The sequence below is a fragment of the Tachypleus tridentatus genome, chromosome 2 (genome assembly GCF_004210375.1).
Source record: "Tachypleus tridentatus isolate NWPU-2018 chromosome 2, ASM421037v1, whole genome shotgun sequence".
Classification (NCBI taxonomy): domain Eukaryota; kingdom Metazoa; phylum Arthropoda; class Merostomata; order Xiphosura; family Limulidae; genus Tachypleus; species Tachypleus tridentatus.
Window position 1 is genome coordinate 153292588 of NC_134826.1, and position 22037 is coordinate 153314624.

General features: G+C 32.1%; 1 protein-coding gene across 2 annotated transcripts in view; it reads right to left on the bottom strand.

Moving 5' to 3' along the window:
- LOC143245389 (proton channel OtopLc-like) overlaps positions 1-19630 on the bottom strand; it is a 57242-nt gene extending 37612 nt beyond the window's left edge. The window contains exon 1 of one of the 2 annotated variants that reach the window (XM_076491669.1): positions 19340-19630. In XM_076491669.1, coding sequence (XP_076347784.1) covers positions 19340-19402 — 63 coding nt within the window. In that variant the 5' untranslated portion in view covers positions 19403-19630. Of the gene's footprint in view, positions 1-6860; positions 6906-19339 lie in introns of those variants that run through there. The other variant, XM_076491670.1, reaches the window with a different exon arrangement.
- Between the last annotated feature and the right edge of the window lie 2407 nt (positions 19631-22037).

Below are 22037 nucleotides of genomic sequence, written 5' to 3' on the forward strand. Positions count from 1 at the left end.
ACACTGTGGTGGAAGATGTCACTTTTAAGCGATATGAGATGTTCTTCTTGTTGGTTATAATTACCCATTAATGTATGACACTGAATGTTTACTGTTAACAAAATGTTTTAATTTTGTTACGAACGTTTACAGCCTTTACTCATAAAAGCTTCAAACTAGAATATTTGTAACAAATTTCTGATAAGATCATCTTGTTTCTAACTTTATATGTTGTTAATAAATATTTCAGTACGTGGGATAGTTGTTTCTTTGTATCGAATTAAGCACAAAGCTACACAATGGGCTATCTGTGTCCAACCCACCACAAATATCACAAACCGGTTTTCTAGTGTGGGGACTCGAAGACATTCTGCTGTACGATTGAAGATGTGTGTAATAGTTGACAAGTCTATACATTTTAAAATGGCTGGTAAGGATAGAGAAGGCACTACCAGAAGAGCGAACAACGTTTCGACCTTCTTCGGTCATCGTCAGATTCACAAAGAAAGAAAGAGTTACTGACCGGTAGCTGACCACATGTTTGAAGGCGGTTTTCTACGGTTTGTGGAGGAAACAAACGCAAAATTAAAGAAGCCTTACTTATACAACAACTTAAGCCCAAAATAAACTAATACAAAGGAACACCTTTATATCTATATTAAAATATAATATAATAAATAAATAATATAAAATTGTATATTTAAACATCTAAACCCGCCCTCTACATTCCGACACTCATTACACAACCCCCTTTCAAACATGTAGTCAGCTTCCGGTCAGTTATCTCTCTCTTTCTTTGTGAACCTGACGATGGCCGAAGAAGGTCGAAACGTTGTTCACTCCTCTACGTAAAAAATTTTCTCAACCCAAACGAGCCGTTTTTACATATGTATTTCTCTACAAGTGGGTTTTCTCGACATCACATACTAAGTCATTTATTTATGAAATTTACTTTAGCAAAATCATTTGGTTAATATCCTTCAAGTATAGACGTCCTATATGTTATTACTTTCAGTCAACAAGAAAAACCTCTTAATAAAATATCTAAGGGAAGATACATTATGGTTTTTATAACAGTAATAGTTGAACACAATTATTTAAGAAAGTCTGTTAAACCTAAACTTTATTGAGAGAAATGAACCTTTCAAGCTAAACTTGAAGTTATTGTATATTGTTTAGATGTTTAAATAATCATCCTAACTAGGGTATAGATGTTCTGAAATATATTAATTATACAAGTTAGCGATGAGCATCTTACGTATAAAATATCAGGAAATACAAAACAATATTTAACATAAAAGCGAAAAATTATAATTAGTGTATTAAATGTACTAAGGTATAGATTAGCCACAATTGTCTTTACTAACTTCTCATTCAATCTATGTAAATAAATTATAATCAGTGTATTAAATGTACTAAGGTATAGATTAGCCACAATTGTCTTTACTAACTTCTCATTCAATCTATGTAAATAGATTATAATCAGTGTATTAAATGTACTAAGGTATAGATTAGCCACAATTGTCTTTACTAACTTCTCATTCAATCTATGTAAATGCAATAAAATCATTTCAAGGCAGATAATTATAAAAACATGTAGAGTAAATTATTGACTACGATCTAATATTTTTCCTTATTCAATAATGTATAAATGAAGCTGATATGTGTGATTAAACAAACATATGTAAAGCTGTTATAATATTTGTTTTGTTAAAATAGTGCCTGTACTTGTAACGTGTTTTAGTACATATAATTAAATCTAGTTGGTGACACAATTATATGTTCAGACTGCTTATGATGAGGCTACTATCTCATTGAAGTAAAAGTACATAGAAAATCTATCCACCCAACAAAATTTACCACCCCTTATATCTTCTTATTAACACCACCTACCTTCGTAAGATATATTAATACACAAGGAAAGTTAAAAAGGTAAAAAGTAGCAGATTCAATATTTTTACTAATAAACAATAACTGTTGTTGTGAAAACATTTCACGAAGGATAATTGTCACCACAGCACTACGAAAACTAGATTAAATTGTTAATTTTAAACTTTGATTTTTACTATAACGTTCATCTGCATAAACCTCTGGTTGTTTCACCTCGCATGGCCAGGTGGGTTAAGGCGTTCGACTCGTAAGTGGAGGGTCGCGGGTTCGAATCCCCGTAGCGCCAAACATGCTCGCCCTTTCACCCGTGGGGGCGTTATAAAGTGAAGGTCAATTGGTTGGTAAACTAGTAGCCCAAGAGTTGGCAATGGATGGTGATGACTAAGTGCCTTCCTTCTAGTTTTACACTACTAAATTACGGACGGCTAGCGCAGATAACCCTCGTGTAGCTTTACGCTATATTCAAAACAAAAGAAATATACCGATTCTTAATCCTGGTTTACAGTGTAAACTTTACTGATAGGATAATAACAGTTAGTTAATCTCCATCCAGAGTATATTGTAATGATTCGTATAATATGTTTCTACGACGTAAAATATTTAAACAATATTTCAGACCTATATATATCGGTAACTTTCAGTTATATGGATTATTTATAACAAAAGGGATTTGTACAGAAAATTTGGTCATAGTATAATAAAGACGTGAAGATTAGTAGAACAAATATTTATATCAGTGTTTGGTACAATAAACTCGTTTATATTTGAGAGAACGATACGTAATATGTCTGTAACCGGTGTAAACAAAGGCGACTGCTCAGTATTTGACCCTGTAATCTCCTTATGGGTCAACTGATGTTATTACATCTGTAATGACTGCTAGATGTACGATTCGGGTGTGATTTTTACCATATTTTCGTTTTACCCAGCTGAAACAATATAACCATGACGTCATTATGAAAACGTGACGTCGACTTTTGCTAGTGGAAATAAAAATTCTCTTTTCGCTTAGCAAGTTCAGTAGAACTTTATTTAAACAGTTCTGAACTTTTACCTTGGTAATGACAAAGCCTCCTTCACAGGTGGTGTCATTTAACAAGAGTTTATGTACTTCATATATTCATAAAACAAGAACATTTCCACATGCACGTTGTAACAATTTGTATCAGAACAAAGGTAATGTTTCTAACCCTCCACATGACATTATGTTTAAAGTCTGTGTGAGATAAAAGTTAAAAATATTTCAACAAATTCTGTAATTATAGTATTTAAACTCTAAAATTACGTTTAGACAAAAATCAGCTGTACCTATGAAGACTATAATGGTTTTAATTTCTACATCAATAAAGAAACAAAAATAAAACCAATATAATTTCAAATATATTAGATTATGAAAGTTCCATCCAATGCCCTAAACTATTATTATCAAAAAATAGTGTTAAATAGTTATTAAAATTAACATTGTTGTAAAATAGATTGATCTGTTGGAGTACTCAATGTAACATTGTAGTTTTATCTATTACATTACCAGACTAGTCAATGTAACATTGTAGTGTCATCTATTACATTACCAGACTAGTCAATGTAACATTGTAATAATGAAGTTTAATCTGTTAAGGTACCAGTCTAGTCAAAATAACATTGTATTAATATAGTTGGACCTGTTAAAGTAACAAGTTAGTCAGTGTAACGTTGTTATAAAGTAGTTTGATCTGTTAGACCAGGAGTTTCCAAACTTTTCAGACCTGCGGAGCGTCACATCAGAAAGAAAATAACATTCAGGAGCCTTAATAAAAAATACATTAAAATAGGAACAATCGGTCACTAGCACCAGATAAAATATACTTCAAGCTTTTGGAACATGCGTTTATTAAAACTATCAACATTTAAAGAAACATTTTTACTTCTACTTACTTTGTTAACAATTTCTGCTTGCAAAATTTATATCAGTAGACGTACAGAGTACTTATTTTTTATTAGTCGCTCGGATGGGCTTGCTTTTGTTCACAAAGTAGTTCAATATTTGGAGTTATGGTTGTTACTTGTAAGTGCACTCATCTCTAATATCTAGTATGTTTCTAAATTTGGTCTTTGTAGTTGTATATAGTGAAAACGTGTGCCCACAAAGATATGTTATTAGAAAACCCATCAAAATTTTCAAAGCACTGTTACTTATTCCAAGTTATTCCATGGTCATTTCAATCCAAAATTGTGTAATTTCTTTTTGTTGAAATTTTGTTTTTAGGATGTAATCAGTTGAAATTTGTATAAGCTGATTTTCTCTTTTAAAGGAAGATCGTTGGTATTTGCAGAGTCAACATAAGGATTTTGAATCCACAGTAATTTTTCTAAATGAGAAGGAAAGTACTCGCTAGTAGTTGTACACAAATCAGATATGTGCTACAAGACTGAAACTTTTGTATGTTCACTTTAGGAAACTTCATTCATAAGTTAAAAACAATACGTTAGATAACACGATATGAAGCAATAAGAGCACCTTTGTTGTCCTGATGGACAAACGAATGTAGCTTTTCTTGCATTTAATTGCAAACACTTTCTCTTGAAATACTCGGAAGTTGGATTTTTAATTGGAAGTGTTTGGTTTCTAGATGCTGTTTTAACTTTGCTGGGTGCAAACTACTGTTACTCAACAGTGTTCCACATTCAACACACAACCCACAAGGACCATCTTCATTACCTGTCCATGTAAAACCACATTAAATAAAACTTTTATCACACTTTCTTTTATTTCTTGTTTCACTACTTCTTGTATCGTCCTGCGTTGAAGTGCTTGACCACGACAATGACGCCGACAAATTCGTATTAGGCCTAGGACGATTTTTCGTAAGAGATTTATTACTGATATTCAGCCACTTATCCATTATAAGGGTGAAAACTAATTATTAATTTGTCTAAACACGTATTCTTATATCTTTTGCACTTCAAAAGTATTTTCACGGACACAAAATAGTTTATTAATGAAAACTCGTTCAAGCACTTGAGTTTTATCATCATACAATGACATGCTGAACGAAGATCAGTATTGCCATAAGGAAGTCAAAAATAAAGATTTGTGGAAAAAATACTTGACCGCTAGAATAATATACATTTTTAAAGGTAAAGGGTAACCTATTATTTTTTACTGTTTTTTGTTTTTAACGGAAAGTTTTAAGCTATATATATTTTAAGCCAGATCTGACATGCATCTAACTCTCGAACGAAATGAAACGAAATGAAACATGACGTCATGAGGGCCATTGGTACCAAGCTTGTCTAATTAAACAAGAACAAATCTAATCTAACCTAACAATTACCAATTATAATTGTCATAAATATAATTATACGTCATAGAAATATACTTTGAAATTGAAACAATTGATACTGCCTCAAATTGAATCACAATGTTTGTAATTTGGACAACTTTCAGCTATGACGTCATATTTCATTTTTTTTTTTAGATTTAGCCGCTAATCCAGATGTGGCGTTCAAATGACAGTTGGCATCACTACACAGGGTTGACAGACGTAGTAGCAGGCTAGTCAAAGTAACATTGAAATAAAGTAGTTTGATCTGTTGGAGTAATGGGCTAGTCAAAGTAATATTGTAATAAAGAAGTTTGATAGGTTGTAGTAGCAGACTAGTGAAAGTAATATTGTAATAAAGAAGTTTGATAGGTTGTAGTAGCAGACTAGTGAAAGTAATATTGTAATAAAGAAGTTTGATAGGTTGTAACAGCAGACTAGTGAAAGTAATATTGTAATAAAGAAGTTTGATAGGTTGTAGTAGCAGACTAGTGAAAGTAATATTGTAATAAAGAAGTTTGATAGGTTGTAGTAGCAGACCAGTGAAAGCAATATTGTAATAAAAGAAGTTTGATAGGTTGTAGTAGCAGACCAGTGAAAGCAATATTGTAATAAAGAAGTTTGATAGACTGTAGTAGCAGACTAGTGAAAGTAATATTGTAATAAAGAAGTTTGATAGGTTGTAACAGCAGACTAGTGAAAGTAATATTGTAATAAAGAAGTTTGATAGACTGTAGTAGCAGACTAGTGAAAGTGATATTGTAATAAAGAAGTTTGATAGGTTGTAGTAGCAGACCAGCGAAAGCAATACTGTAATAAAGAAGTTTGATAGGTTGTAGTAGCAGACCAGTGAAAGTAATATTGTAATAAAGAAGCCTGATAGGTTGTAGCAGCAGACCAGTGAAAGTAATATTGTAATAAAGAAGTTTGATAGACCGTAACAGCAGACCAGTGAAAGTAATACTGTAATAAAGAAGTTTGATAGACTGTAGCAGCAGACCAGTGAAAGTAATATTGTAATAAAGAAGTTTGATAGGTTGTAACAGCAGACTAGTGAAAGTAATATTGTAATAAAGAAGTTTGATAGACTGTAGTAGCAGACTAGTGAAAGTAATATTGTAATAAAGAAGTTTGATAGGTTGTAACAGCAGACTAGTGAAAGTAATATTGTAATAAAGAAGTTTGATAGGTTGTAGTAGCAGACTAGTGAAAGTAATATTGTAATAAAGAAGTTTGATAGGTTGTAACAGCAGACTAGTGAAAGTGATATTGTAATAAAGAAGTTTGATAGGTTGTAACAGCAGACTAGTGAAAGTAATATTGTAATAAAGAAGTCTGATAGGTTGTAACAGCAGACTAGTGAAAGTGATATTGTAATAAAGAAGTTTGATAGGTTGTAGTAGCAGACTAGTTAAAGTAACATTCTTATAAAGTTGTTTGATAAGTTATAGTAGTCGTCTATTCAAAGTAACATTCTTATAAAGTTGTTTGATAAGTTATAGTAGTCGTCTATTCAAAGTAACATTGTAATAAAGTAGTTTGATCTGTTAGAGTACGTGCCTAGTAAAATTAACTTTAACCTAAAGTAATGCCGTTTGTAGTTAGATATGTATTACAAACACCGAAGTGAAAACAAAGTAGAGCTTTATAGATAAACCTGGAGTTTTAAGAAATTTGAAACCAGCTTACCTGCATAAGTATTTCCTTGTAGGATATCATGCCGAGATATTTAATGTTTCGTCATTTTTAGTTTTAGGTTTTTAATTTTCGTGTTGAAATCTGATTTTAAGGACTTACAGCACTGTTCTGTTTCTCGTAATAAAACCCAGGCTTGAAGACTTACAGCAAGCACTTCGTGTTGAAACCTAGACTAGAAAATCTATAGAAATCTCTTGGATATCTCTCGTGTTGAAACCTAGACTTGAAAATCTATAGAAATCACTTGGATATCTCTCGTGTTGAAACTTAGACTTGAAGATCTATAGAAATCACTTGGATATCTCTCGTGTTGAAACCTAGACTTGAATACCTGTAACACTCGTTAGAAACTTGTAGTTCCTATTCTGGTCAATAAATGTGATTTATGACTAAGTCCTGACTTTGCTCATGGCGACAGGAATTCAACACTTGTTAGAGTATGAGGCATGCGCACATCGTGTCAAGAGAGTAATGTAACTGATTCTGGAGCTGATGTTTCTTTCAGTGAGTACCTTTTGATAAGAAACCCTTTTCCACGACACACATATTAGTTTCCAACATACAGTATTAGACAAACAATTAAAATGGATGTAAGGGCAATTATTGTCTGTAAGTACTGGTGTTGTATATAAAATATAGCGTTATATATATGAAACATTATTAATGAAAATAGTAATTTAAGCATACTATTTTATTACTATGAACATTTAGGTACCTTTAGCAAACTATAGTTCCAATTATCATTATAAACATAATATTAGGTATTTTAACACCTTATAGTTTTAATCATAACTATAGATATCTTTAACACTTTTATCTCCATCTCCCGCTGGTACAGAGGTAAGTATCTTGATTTACAACTTTAAAATGAGAGGTTTGATTCCCCTCGGTGGACTCAACAGGTATTCCGATGTGGGTCTGCTATAAGAAAACACTTTTAAATACAGTCGGTACTCTAAAGATAATATTAGGTATCTCTAATACCTTGTGTTTTTACTCATCATTCTAAACACAATAATAGGTATCTTTAACACGTTATAGTTGTAATATTCACTATAAACACAATAATGGGTATTTTTAACACGTTATAGTTGTAATCTTCACTATAAACACAATAATAGGTATCTTTAACACGTTATAGTTGTAATATTCACTATAAACACAATAATGGGTATTTTTAACACGTTATAGTTGTAATCTTCACTATAAACACAATAATAGGTATCTTTAACACGTTATAGTTGTAATATTCACTATAAACACAATAATGGGTATTTTTAACACGTTATAGTTGTAATCTTCACTATAAACACAATAATAGGTATCTTTAACACGTTATAGTTGTAATCTTCACTATAAACAGTGGAAGAACAGAACTTTACGGAATAAATTATTTATATTTAAATAGGGTAGGGGCTGACTTGTTTGCTTTAACTCCGTTATGAGGGAAGTTATAAACTTGGTCCAGACACTGGTGAGGACTAGGAAAACTAAGTACGAAAAAGTAAGAGGCAGTGAAGAGTTTAGAATAGAAACTGAGTTTAGAAGTAGTTATAAGGTTAGGCTTAGTGTTACAGTTGTAACGTTAGAAGTATAAGAAATAAAGTTTGTTTGTTTTTCTTATAGCAAAGCCACATCGGGATATCTGCTAAGCCTACCGAGGGGAATCGAACCCCTAATTTTAGCGTTGTAAATCCGGAGACCTACCGCTTTAGGGAGGCGAGAAATAAAATATAGTTTGGTTTGTTTATATGCAAAAACGGCTCGTTTGGGCTGAGAAAACACTTTTACATAGAAGAGCGAACAACGTTTCGACCTTCTTCGGTCATCGTCAGGTTGTTCGCTCTTCTATGTAAAAGTGTTTTCTCAGCCCAAACGAGCCGTTTTTGCATATAAATTTCTCAACAAGTGGGTTTCTCGTCATCACTGATAGTTTGGTTTGTTTTGAATTTCGCGCAAAGCTACTCGAGGGCTACTTGCGCTAGCCGTCCCTAATTTAGAGTGTAAGATTAGAGGGAAAGCAAATAGTCATCACCACCCACTGCCAACTCTTGGGCTACTCCTTTACCAACGAATAGTAGGGATTGATCGTCACATTGTAACGCCTCCACGGCTGAAAGGGCGAGCATGTTTGGTGTGATGGCGATTCGAACCCGCGACCCTCGGATTACGAGTCGAGTGCCTTAACCACCTGTCCATGCTGGGCCTATGAAGTATAAAAGTAGTTATAAGGATAGGCTTTATGCTATCGTTGTAACGTTACAAGTATATGAAATAAAATATATGACTTTATAACATTAGTAGGAATGGAGGATTTTGATATAATGGCAATAAAGTAGATGATTTTGATGACAGAAATACAGTAGGTGACTTTAGAGCACTGGTTGTAATGTAGGGTTTTGATATAATGGCAATAAAGTAGATGATTTTGATGACAGAAATACAGTCGGTGCCTTTAGAGCACTGGTTGTAATGTAGGGTTTTGATATAATAGAAACAACTGAAGCATGGTTATATGTATATTATTTGGATGACAGAAGTTTCTTTGTGCTACAGGGTTACAAGTTATTTAATAGGATAGAGTAGTAAAGAGAAGAGAAGTGATTTGATAAGTGAAACGTGAGTTACATGTTGTTGAAGTATTTAAGATAATAGCAAGAAGACTGAATACATTTAGATGTTTATTAGTGGATATGAAAATGTATTACTCACCATCAGATGGTACTGTTGAAATTAGTGAAAAACTTTACCATGAAATTAATATGTCAGCTATTAATGAACTCATAATTATTGGTGATTTTAATTTTAGACACATAAACTGGGAAATGATAGAGTCAAACCATGGGAGAGTAAGGTTTTTGAAACTGTTCAGGATGAATTTTTTCGCCAATTGGTCAAGGAATCTGCTAGAAACAATACTATTTTAGATTTATTGTTAACTTCTAATATAGAAATGATGGAGAGGGTAGAAACCGAGTAACATCTGGGTGCAAGTAATCGTTGTTTTATTAGGTTCGATCTTATGTTGCACGTGGAGATAAGGAATAATTATACTTTGGTTACAAATTTAAAAACATAAAATTTTGAAAAAATCAATAAGAATTATTTGTTGTTTGGGAAACTAAGATATTTGGAGACATTGGTCAAATGTGGTCATGGTAAATATGTTCGTTATAGGAAGAAAAGGGTAGCTGCTAGTAAAAAACTAGGTTGGCTAACAAAAAGCTCAAGAGAAAAACATCATGAATTCGATGAATTTCTATTGACTGGTATAGCAGGAAACTGAAGGTATTACAGAATATTAATCATGTTGGTGAGCAAGAAATTAGAACATCAAAAAGGATGGACGAGAAGAGGTTTATGAAAATGTATAAATTAACAGTAAGTGTTTCTTTAAACACATTAAGGTAAACAAAATATTAAAATGGGGGTAGTACACTTTAGGAATGATATTAACAGTAAGGGTTTCTTTAAACACATTAAGGTAAACAAAATGTTAGAATGGGGGTAGGACACTTGAGGAATGATATTAACAGTAAGGGTTTCTTTAAACACATTAAGGTAAACAAAATGTTAGAATGGGGGTAGGACACTTGAGGAATGATATTAACAGTAAGGGTTTCTTTAAACACATTAAGGTAAACAAAATGTTAAAATGGGGGTAGGACACTTTAGGAATGATATTAACAGTAAGGGTTTCTTTAAACACATTAAGGTAAACAAAATGTTAGAATAGGGGTAGGACACTTGAGGAATGATATTAACAGTAAGGGTTTCTTTAAACACATTAAGGTAAACAAAATGTTAAAATGGGGGTAGGACACTTGAGGAATGATATTAACAGTAAGGATTTCTTTAAACACATTAAGGTAAACAAAATGTTAAAATGGGGATTGGACACTTGAGGAATGATATTAACAGTAAGGGTTTCTTTAAACACATTAAGGTAAACAAAATGTTAGAATGGGGGTAGGACACTTGAGGAATGATATTAACAGTAAGGGTTTCTTTAAACACATTAAGGTAAACAAAATGTAAGAATAGGGGTAGGACACTTGAGGAATGATATTAACAGTAAGGGTTTCTTTAAACACATTAAGGTAAACAAAATGTCAAAATAGGGGTAGGACACTTGAGGAATGATATTAACAGTAAGGGTTTCTTTAAACACATTAAGGTAAACAAAATGTTAAAATGGGGGTAGGACACTTGAGGAATGATATTAACAGTAAGGATTTCTTTAAACACATTAAGGTAAACAAAATGTAAGAATAGGGGTAGGACACTTGAGGAATGATATTAACAGTAAGGGTTTCTTTAAACACATTAAGGTAAACAAAATGTTAGAATGGGGGTAGGACACTTGAGGAATGATATTAACAGTAAGGGTTTCTTTAAACACATTAAGGTAAACAAAATGTTAGAATGGGGTAGGACACTTGAGGAATGATATTAACAGTGAGGGTTTCTTTAAACACATTAAGGTAAACAAAATGTTAGAATGGGGGTAGGACACTTGAGGAATGATATTAACAGTAAGGGTTTCTTTAAACACATTAAGGTAAACAAAATGTTAGAATGGGGGTAGGACACTTGAGGAATGATATTAACAGTAAGGGTTTCTTTAACACATATAGGTAAACAAAATGTTAGAATGGGGGTAGGACACTTGAGGAATGATATTAACAGTAAGGGTTTCTTTAAACACATTAAGGTAAACAAAATGTTAGAATGGGGGTAGGACACTTGAGGAATGATATTAACAGTGAGGGTTTCTTTAAACACATTAAGGTAAACAAAATGTTAAAATGGGGGTAGGACACTTGAGGAATGATATTAACAGTGAGGGTTTCTTTATACACATTAAGGTAAACAAAATGTTAGAATGGGGGTAGGACACTTCAGGAATGATAAAGGAAGACTAGGATGATTATAAGATGGCTCGATTATTAAATTTTGCTTTTTCTTTGGTCCTTATTAATGAATATTTAAACAGTATTTCACATCTTGAACAGTTGATAAATGAAAATGACATCGAACAAGATGAATGCTAATTAAGAAAGAATTGGGAACTTTCAAAACATAACGCTTCTGGGTTAGGTAATATTTCCCCAAGGGGTTTCAACGAAGTTTAAGGTTGGATACCTGAACCACTTTCTACTATTTTTTATAATTTCTTGAATATTGGGTAAGTTCCAGAGGATTGGTAGTTAAGTAATATGACTCATCTTTTCAAAGAAGGTAATAAAACTTTTCCCAATGTTATAGACTTTTTAGTTTTACATCAGTTGTGGAGAAAGGTTTGAAAAGTCTGTTGAAACATGATTTTTCTCAGTCATTGATAAAATTTAAAATTTTATTGGATAGTCAACATGGTTTCACTAAGGGAAAATCTTGTCTTACAAATCTTTAGACATTCTTTGAATGTAGAAGGTGAGCAAGGTGCCACATGAAAGGGTGGAGGATAAATTGGCAAATTGAATTGATGAGTAGTTGGATGAAAGAAAAGGGTTGGTACAAATAGAGTTCAGTTGAACTGGATTGATTAATGTTATGTACGTCAGGGCTTAGTCTTAGAACCTTTACATCAATGAAAATTATTTAAATTTAGAGATGATATTAAGGTTTTCGTTATTACTAGCTGTCAGTAAGATTCTGCTGATTTACAAAAGGATTTAAGCTAATTTATGAGTTCAACAGATAAATTGCAGATGCGTTTCAATTATAATAATTGTACTACAATGCATGTGGGTTGTCATAATTTTAATTACAAGTGTAATTTGGATGAAAATGACCTTTAAAATGTTATGAAAAAGGAATTTTGATGTAATGGTTGATCAGTCTCTGAAGCTACATAAACTGCTTGCTGTTTCTAGTGGTAAAGCAAATAGGATTTTAGGTTGTATATATAAAATACTAAATACAAGTCTAAAGGGGTTATAACTTCATTGTACAGGTCACTGGTTAGGACTCATTTGGAATATTGTGTTCAGTCTATATTTTGAGAATTTAATAAAAAAAGGGGTTGTTTATGGGACAACACAGTTGATTCATGTTTGAGCAGTAATTAATTTTTGTGAATATACTCTGATAATAATATTATACTAATAGATAAAATGTAGGTTTAACTTCAGTTTGAGGAGCTAATCCCAAGCACTGTTTGTATGAACTAATAGTTGATATTGAACTTTGTATCTACGGTTAGGGTTACATTTAGTTATAACTTTAAGGTCAATCCCACAATTCGTTGGTGAAAGAGCAGTCCAAGCAGTTGGTGGTGATGATTAGCTGCCTTTCTTCTAGTCTTACACTGCTAAATTAGGGCTGGCTAGCATAGATAGCCCTCATGTAGCTATGTGTGAAATTCAAAACCAACCCAAAAGTCTTTTCAGGACTATGCCCATTTGCCTATAACGTTTAGTGCTAGTTGTTACTTTTATTTGTTTGATAGTTCCAAATGAAACTATAAATAGTTTCGTGCTAGTTGTTACTTTTATTTGTTTGGTAGTTCCAAATGAAACTATAAACAGTTTCGTGCTAGTTGTTACTTTTATTTGTTTGGTAGTTCCAAATGAAACTATAAACAGTTCCAAATGAAACTATAAACAGTTTTGTGCTAGTTGTTACTTTTATTTGTTTGGTAGTTCCAAATAAAACTATAAACAGTTTAGTGCTAGTTGTTACTTTTATTTGTTTGGTAGTTCCAAATGAAACTATAAACAGTTTCGTGCTAGTTGTTACTTTTATTTGTTTGGTAGTTCCAAATAAAACTATAAACAGTTTAGTGCTAGTTGTCACTTTTATTTGTTTGGTAGTTCCAAATGAAACTATAAACAGTTTCGTGTTAGTTACTTTTATTTGTTTGGTAGTTCCAAATGAAACTATAAACAGTTTCGTGCTAGTTGTTACTTTTATTTGTTTGGTAGTTCCAAATGAAACTATAAACAGTTTCGTGCATAATAATCACATTTTTCACTTAATTACTTTATCAGCGCGAATTAGACATTTAATATCCTTCTGAATACACTGTGATTAATTTATAAAGTAATGGTTTATTTTCTTGTGCAGGTGGACTTTGGTATGATACATAATGAATGGTGTAATACACTTGGTACATGATAATGGTGTGTGACTTAGCAACTCTAGCACGTGTTCATAAATCACTGTTATAAATACTTGCGCGACAGTTCTAGGAATCAGTTGTATGTTTCCAGCACAAATTCAGATTTGGTTGAGATAGGAACACTATGAATACAAAAGTTATTCTTTGTAGCTTTAATAGATTTGTCTGTTTATCCAAGATTGAGTTACGTTTTCTATTACATAAATGTTGATGATATTTTACGCAACAGTTTCCTCGTTACCATACTTTATTTGGTATGTGTGTTTTCTCATAACAAAGCAACATCGGGCAATTTGCTGAGTCCGCCTTCTAACTTGTTTGCTTCCCACTACTTTATATTAAAAAAAAAAACACAACATTTGTTTACTTCCCGCAAGTTTACCTTTCTCAAAAAACATAATATTTCTTTGCTTCCCACTAGTTTAATTAAAAAAAAAACATAACAACATTCGTTTCCTTCCCGCTAGTTTACCTTTTTTAAAAAAACATAACAACATTTCTTTGCTTCCCACCAGTTTACATTAAAAAAACATAACAACATTCGTTTCCTTCCCGCTAGTTTACCATTTTATAAAACATAACAGCATTTCTTTGCTTCCAGGCCAGTTTATCTTTTTTAAAAAAATGACAACATTTGTTTTTTCCCGCTAGTTTATCCTTTTTAGAAAAAGCATAGGAACATTTGTTTGCTTCTGGCTAGTTTATTTTTAAAAAAACACACAACATTTGTTTGCTTTCCGCTAGTTTTCCTTTTTTAAAAAAAACATAACAGCATTTCTTTGCTTCCAGGCCACTTTATCTTTTTTAAAAAAATGACAACATTTGTTTTTTCCCGCTAGTTTACCCTTTTTAAAAAAAACATAGGAACATTTGTTTGCTTCTGGCTAGTTTATTTAAAAAAAACACATAACATTTGTTTCCTTCCCGCTAGTTTACCCTTTTTAGAAAAAAACATAGGAACATTTGTTTGCTTTCCGCTAGTTTTTCTTTTTTTTTAAAAACATAGCAATCGTTTCCTTCCCGCTAGTTTACCTTTCATAAAAAAACATAACAGCATTTCTTTGCTTCCAGGCCACTTTATCTTTTTTAAAAAAATGACAACATTTGTTTTTTCCCGCTAGTTTACCCTTTTTAGAAAAAACATAGGAACATTTGTTTGTTTCTATTAGTTTATTTAAAAAAAACACATAACATTTGTTTCCTTCCCGCTAGTTTACCCTTTTTAGAAAAAAACATAGGAACATTTGTTTGTTTTCCGCTAGTTTTTCTTTTTTTTTAAAAACATAGCATTTGTTTCCTTCCCGCTAGTTTACCTTTTAAAAAAAATAACAACATTTGTTTGCTTCCCGCTAGTTTACATTAAATAAAACATAACAACATTTTTTTGCTTCCCGTTAGTTTACATTTAAAAAACATAACAGCATTTCTTTGCTTCCAGGCCAGTTTATCTTTTTTAAAAAAATGACAACATTTGTTTTTTCCCGCTAGTTTACCCTTTTTAGAAAAAACATAAGAACATTTGTTTGCTTCTGGCTAGTTTATTTTTTAAAAAAAACATAACATTTGTTTGCTTTCCGCTAGTTTTCCTTTTTTAAAAAAACATAGCATTTGTTTCCTTCCCGCTAGTTTACCCTTTTTAGAAAAAACATAGGAACATTTGTTTGCTTCTGGCTAGTTTACCCTTTTTAGAAAAAACATAGGAACATTTGTTTGCTTCTGGCTAGTTTATTTTTTTAAAAAAAACATAACATTTGTTTCCTTCCCGCTAGTTTACCTTTTAAAAAAAACATAACAACATTTGTTTGCTTCCCGCTAGTTTACATTAAAAAAAACATAACAACATTTTTTTGCTTCCCGTTAGTTTACATTTAAAAAAACCATAACAACATTTGTTTGCTTCCCGTTAGTTTACATTAGAAAACCATAACAACATTTGTTTGCTTCCCGTTAGTTTACATTTAAAAAAAACCATAACAACATTTGTTTGCTTCCCGCTAGTTTACATTTAAAAAAAACCATAACAACATTTGTTTGCTTCCCGTTAGTTTACATTAAAAAAACAACATAACAACATTTGTTTGTTTCCCGTTAGTTTACATTAAAAAAAACATAACAACATTTGTTTGTTTCCTGTTAGTTTACATTTAAAAAAAACCATAACAACATTTGTTTGCTTCCCGTTAGTTTACATTTAAAAAAAACCATAACAACATTTGTTTGCTTCCCGTTAGTTTACATTTTAAAAAAACCATAACAACATTTGTTTGCTTCCCGTTAGTTTACATTAAAAAAAACATAACAACATTTGTTTGTTTCCTGTTAGTTTATTTGAAAAAACAACATTTGTTTGTTTTGCGCTAGTTTACGTTTGAAACAAAACAACAATTGTTTCCTTCCCGCTGGTTTACATTAAAAAAACAATTGTAACCTTCCCGCTAGTTTACCTTTTTTTTAAAAAAAAGATAACATTTCTTCGTTTTCTGGAAATTTGTATTTTTAAAAACATAACATTAGTTTTCTCCCTCTAGTTTACCTTTTTCAAATAAAAATATAACAGCAGTTGTTTGCTTCTCGCTATATTAATTTCTTAAATAAAATATAACACTTCTTTGCTTCCCGATAGTTTACCTAATTTAAAAAACAACATTTGTTTTCTTCACACTAGATTACCTTGACAAAAAACATAAAAACATTTGTGTGTTTCCTACTACTTCATCGTTTTTAATAAATATAACAACATTTGTTTGCTTCCCGCTAGTTTATCTTTTTGGAAAAAAACATCACAACATTTATTTGCTTGGCCAGGTGGGTTAAGGCGTGCGAATCGTAATCTGAGAGTCGCGGGTTCGCATCCCCGTCGCACCAAACATGCTCACCCTTTCAGCCGTGAGGGCGTTATAATGTTACGGGCAATCTTATTATTCGTTGGTAAAAGAGTATCCAAAGAGTTGACGGTGGGTGATGATGACCAGCCGCCTTCCCTCTCGTCTTACACTGTGAAATTAAATGTTCCCGTGTAGCTTTGCGCGAAATGAAAAGATAACAAGTTTCATTCTAGTTTTAATAATTTCTAGTAATTGTTTATCACTCATAATTGTTTATCACTCATAATTGCATATTTTTTTTTTCCAATTTAATATGTTTTTACTATTAGTTTATTTTTATGGGAATTGAAATTCAAGACACACCAGATAGTATGTCTACAATTTCAATTCCCATAAGAATATACTAACATTATTTTTATATGCAAAAACGGCTCGTTTGGGTTGAGAAAATATTTTACATAGAAGAGCGAACAACGTTTCGACCTTCTATGTAAAATATTTTCTCAACCCAAACGAGCCGTTTTTGCATATAAATTTCTCAACAAGTGGGTTTCTCGACATCACTGAATACTAACATTATTATTCTTATTATATTTATATGAGATAATACACTGCCGGCCAAAATCTTAAGGCCAATGAACAAAAAGAAAACATGTGCATTTTGCGTTGTTAGACTCAACCATTTATTTAAGTAGAGCTTTGAAAGATGAAAATAAGAAAAGGGAAAATAAAAATAAAAAACGTTTTTAGCATTTAATTGGGAAAATGTGAACACTATGAAATTAGTCTAAGTACTAGCTGGTCAAAAGTTTAAGACCATACTGAAACGAAGCGTTAATCGGTAAACACGTAACGAAATTTAGTCATTTGTGTTTAAGCATTAGCGTTGTCAACATCTTCCACTGACATCTTCTGTGTTACATTGGGTAAAAACATGACAAAGGCTAAAAAAGTTGACAGAGTTTGAACGTGGCAGAATTGTCGAGCTGCAAAAGCAAGATCTCTCTAAACGTGCCATTGCTGGTGAGATTGAGCGTAGTAAAACTGCTGTTGCAAATTTCTTAAAAAACCCTGATTAATATGGAACGAGAAATTCAAGTGGTCGGCCCAAGAAAAGTTCACCGGTGTTGAGCAGGAGGATTCGACGGATTGTCCGGCAAGATACCTCTGATCGTCGAACCGGATTAAGGCCCTTACGGACGCAGAATGCAGCTCAAGAACAATAAGACGGCATTTACGAGAGAAACGCTTTAAAAACCGTAAACTTCATCAAAGGCCACGCCTCCTTCCATACCACGGTTAAGCTTTGCTGCGAAGCACCAAACGTGGAATGTAGAAAAGTGGTTTTGTTTTCTGATGAGAAAAAATTTAACATGGATGGTCCAGAGGGTTATCAACGTTACTGGCACGATAAGGATATCCCACTGGAGACATTTTCTACACGACACAGTGGAGAAGGTTTCTTCATGATCTGGGGTGCTTTCTCCTTCATTGAACATTGGAGCTTCAGGTTATACAGGGGCATCAAACAACAACTGGCTACATTGGCATGTTGGAGAGAGCATCCTTATTGACTGAAGGCCCTCGCTTGTGTGGAAATGACTGGATCTTTCAGCAGGACAACGCTGGATCCCACAATGCCCGCAGGACAAAGGATTTTTTCGTGGCGAATAACATGATTCTTTTGGACCATCCAGCGTGTTTGCCCGAACTGAACCCCATCTAAAATGTTTGGGGGTTGATGGCAAGGGAAGTCTATAGAAATGGATGTCAATTCCAAACAGTGCATGATCTTCGTGAAGCCATCTTTTCATGTTATTCCAGCCAGCCTTCTGCAAATGCTTATAACGACCATGCCAAAGCGAATGTTTGAAGTTATTCGCAATGACGGCCGCGCAACTCACTACTGAGACCTCTTGTTGGGCATTTCCTACCCTGTTTAGGACTTCTTTTTGGTATAGTCTTAAACTTTTGACCAGCTAGTATTTAGGCTAATTTCATAGTGTTCACATTTTCCCTATTAAATGCTACAAAAGTTTTTTGTTTTTTTTACCTTCTCTTATTTTCATCTTTCGAAACTCTACTTAAATAAGTGGTTGAGTCTAACAACGCAAAATGCATATTTTTTTATGTTCATTGGCCTTAAGATTCTGGCAAGCAGTGTATTATCACATTTAGTGAAAGAACCCGTTACAACATTATTACTGTTATTATATTTATATGATGCAATATGATATGGTTTTCACTCTGACGATGTACTTTCTCCATATTTTTAGAGTTACGAGCTGGCGTTTAAATTCGGAAGATTATCTACTCGAAACAACTATTTAGTTATTAAGGTTTCAAAAGTATGTTTTAAACTGTCAAAATATGATTATGTGATATTATTGTTGGGTGTCTAGTGTAAGTATATTCGTGGGTAGCATGTTAAGATACGCGAACAAAAACACGTAAAATAATGAAAGAAATCTGTCTTATTTCCAAAAGATATATAATAGAAATATGACTAACAACATTATTACCTCTGATTCGTTGACCTTGTTAAGTCGAAACGTGTGACTCGGGTTCCCAACGTCCTTATTCATGGTCTAATAACTAGAAGTTTACGTTCTTTATTCGGCCGTAGAGTTACTAAGTCTCAGTGATATACAATCTGAATATTTCTACATCTTCTTATCGTGTTTCTGGGACACAAAGCTTTGCATTTATCAGAAAAACAGCAATACAGTTTATAAATCATACAAATATACGAACCATGGACACAAATCTTTCAAAGTTCTTTTATTACTCATAAAATACAATGTCGTCTCTATAATTCATTATCCAAAGCATACTAGTGTGAGAAGATAACAGTTCACAGTCTAACTTTATGTCGCAAATTACTTTTCGTTTATCTAATCTTGTTAATCTCCGGTAACTAATCTTTATGACAAATAAACATTGTCCACGAACTTAACCAAACCGCTCCCAATACTGAACAAATGAAAATTTTCAACTTGAACATTGTTAAAAAAACAGTCATATACTGATGCTTGACCAGGATATAAATATAGCAAGTCATTATTACTTTCTAATTAGGGAATCCCAAGACGTATCCTTAACGTCCTCAAAATAAGAATTCAAATAATGGAGAAACAATAACTGTCACCTTCATAAAATATAACTACATTCACGTCCTTAAACCACAATCCAATGATCGAAAATTAACAGATACGTTCCTAAACTAGAAATAAGAATGGAATGTTAACAGATACGTTCCTAAACTAGAAATAAGAATGGAATGTTAACAGATACGTTCCTAAACTAGAAATAAGAATGGAATGTTAACAGATACGTTCCTAAACTAGAAATAAGAAGGGAATGTTAACAGATACGTTCCTAAACTAGAAATAAGAATGAAATGTTAACAGATACGTTCCTAAACTAGAAATAAGAATGGAATGTTAACAGATACGTTCCTAAACTAGAAATAAGAATGAAATGTTAACAGATACGTTCCTAAACTAGAAATAAGAATGGAATGTTAACAGATACGTTCCTAAACTAGAAATAAGAAGGGAATGTTAACAGATACGTTCCTAAACTAGAAATAAGAATGAAATGTTAACAGATACGTTCCTAAACTAGAAATAAGAAGGGAATGCTAACAGATACGTTCCTAAACTAGAAATAAGAAGGGAATGTTAACAGATACGTCCCTAAACTAGAAATAAGAATGAAATGTTAACAGATACGTTCCTAAACTAGAAATAAGAAGGGAATGTTAACAAGTACGTTCCTAAACTAGAAATAAGAAGGGAATGTTAACAGATACGTTCCTAAACTAGAAATAAGAATGAAATGTTAACAGATACGTTCCTAAACTAGAAATAAGAAGGGAATGCTAACAGATACGTTCCTAAACTAGAAATAAGAAGGGAATGTTAACAGATACGTCCATAAACTAGAAATAAGAATGAAATGTTAACTGACAGTAACAAGAAAATAAAAACAACAACAAAAGAAGACTGTTACTCATTACTAAAGAATAGAATGATATAAAAGAATAACTGAAACTAACATAACTATAGATGAAAGAGTAACTGAAACTAACATAACTATAGATGAAAGTATAACTGAAACTAACATAACTATAGATGAAAGAGTAACTGAAACTAACATAACTATGGATGAAAGTATAACTGAAACTAACATAACTATAGATGAAAGAGTAACTGAAACTAACATAACCATAGATGAAAGAGTAACTGAAACAAACATAACTATAGATGAAAGTATAACTGAAACTAACATAACTATAGATGAAAGAGAAACTGAAACTAACATAACTATAGATGAAAGTATAACTGAAACTAACATAACTATAGATGAAAGTATAACTGAAACTAACATAACTATAGATGAAAGAGTAACTGAAACTAACATAACTATAGATGAAAGAGTAACTGAAACTAACATAACTATAGATGAAAGTATAACTGAAACTAACATAACTATAGATGAAAGAGTAACTGAAACTAACATAACTATAGATGAAAGAGTAACTGAAACTAACATAACTATAGATGAAAGAGTAACTGAAACTAACATAACTATAGATGAAAGTATAACTGAAACTAACATAACTATAGATGAAAGTATAACTGAAACTAACATAACTATAGATGAAAGAGTAACTGAAACTAACATAACTATAGATGAAAGAGTAACTGAAACTAACATAACTATAGATGAAAGAGTAACTGAAACTAACATAACTATAGATGAAAGTATAACTGAAACTAACATAACTATAGATGAAAGAGTAACTGAAACTAACATAACTATAGATGAAAGAGTAACTGAAACTAACATAACTATAGATGAAAGTATAACTGAAACTAACATAACTATAGATGAAAGAGTAACTGAAACTAACATAACTATAGATGAAAGAGTAACTGAAACTAACATAACTATAGATGAAAGAGTAACTGAAACTAACATAACTATAGATGAAAGTATAACTGAAACTAACATAACTATAGATGAAAGTATAACTGAAACTAACATAACTATAGATGAAAGAGTAACTGAAACTAACATAACTATAGATGAAAGAGTAACTGAAACTAACATAACTATAGATGAAAGAGTAACTGAAACTAACATAACTATAGATGAAAGTATAACTGAAACTAACATAACTATAGATGAAAGTATAACTGAAACTAACATAAC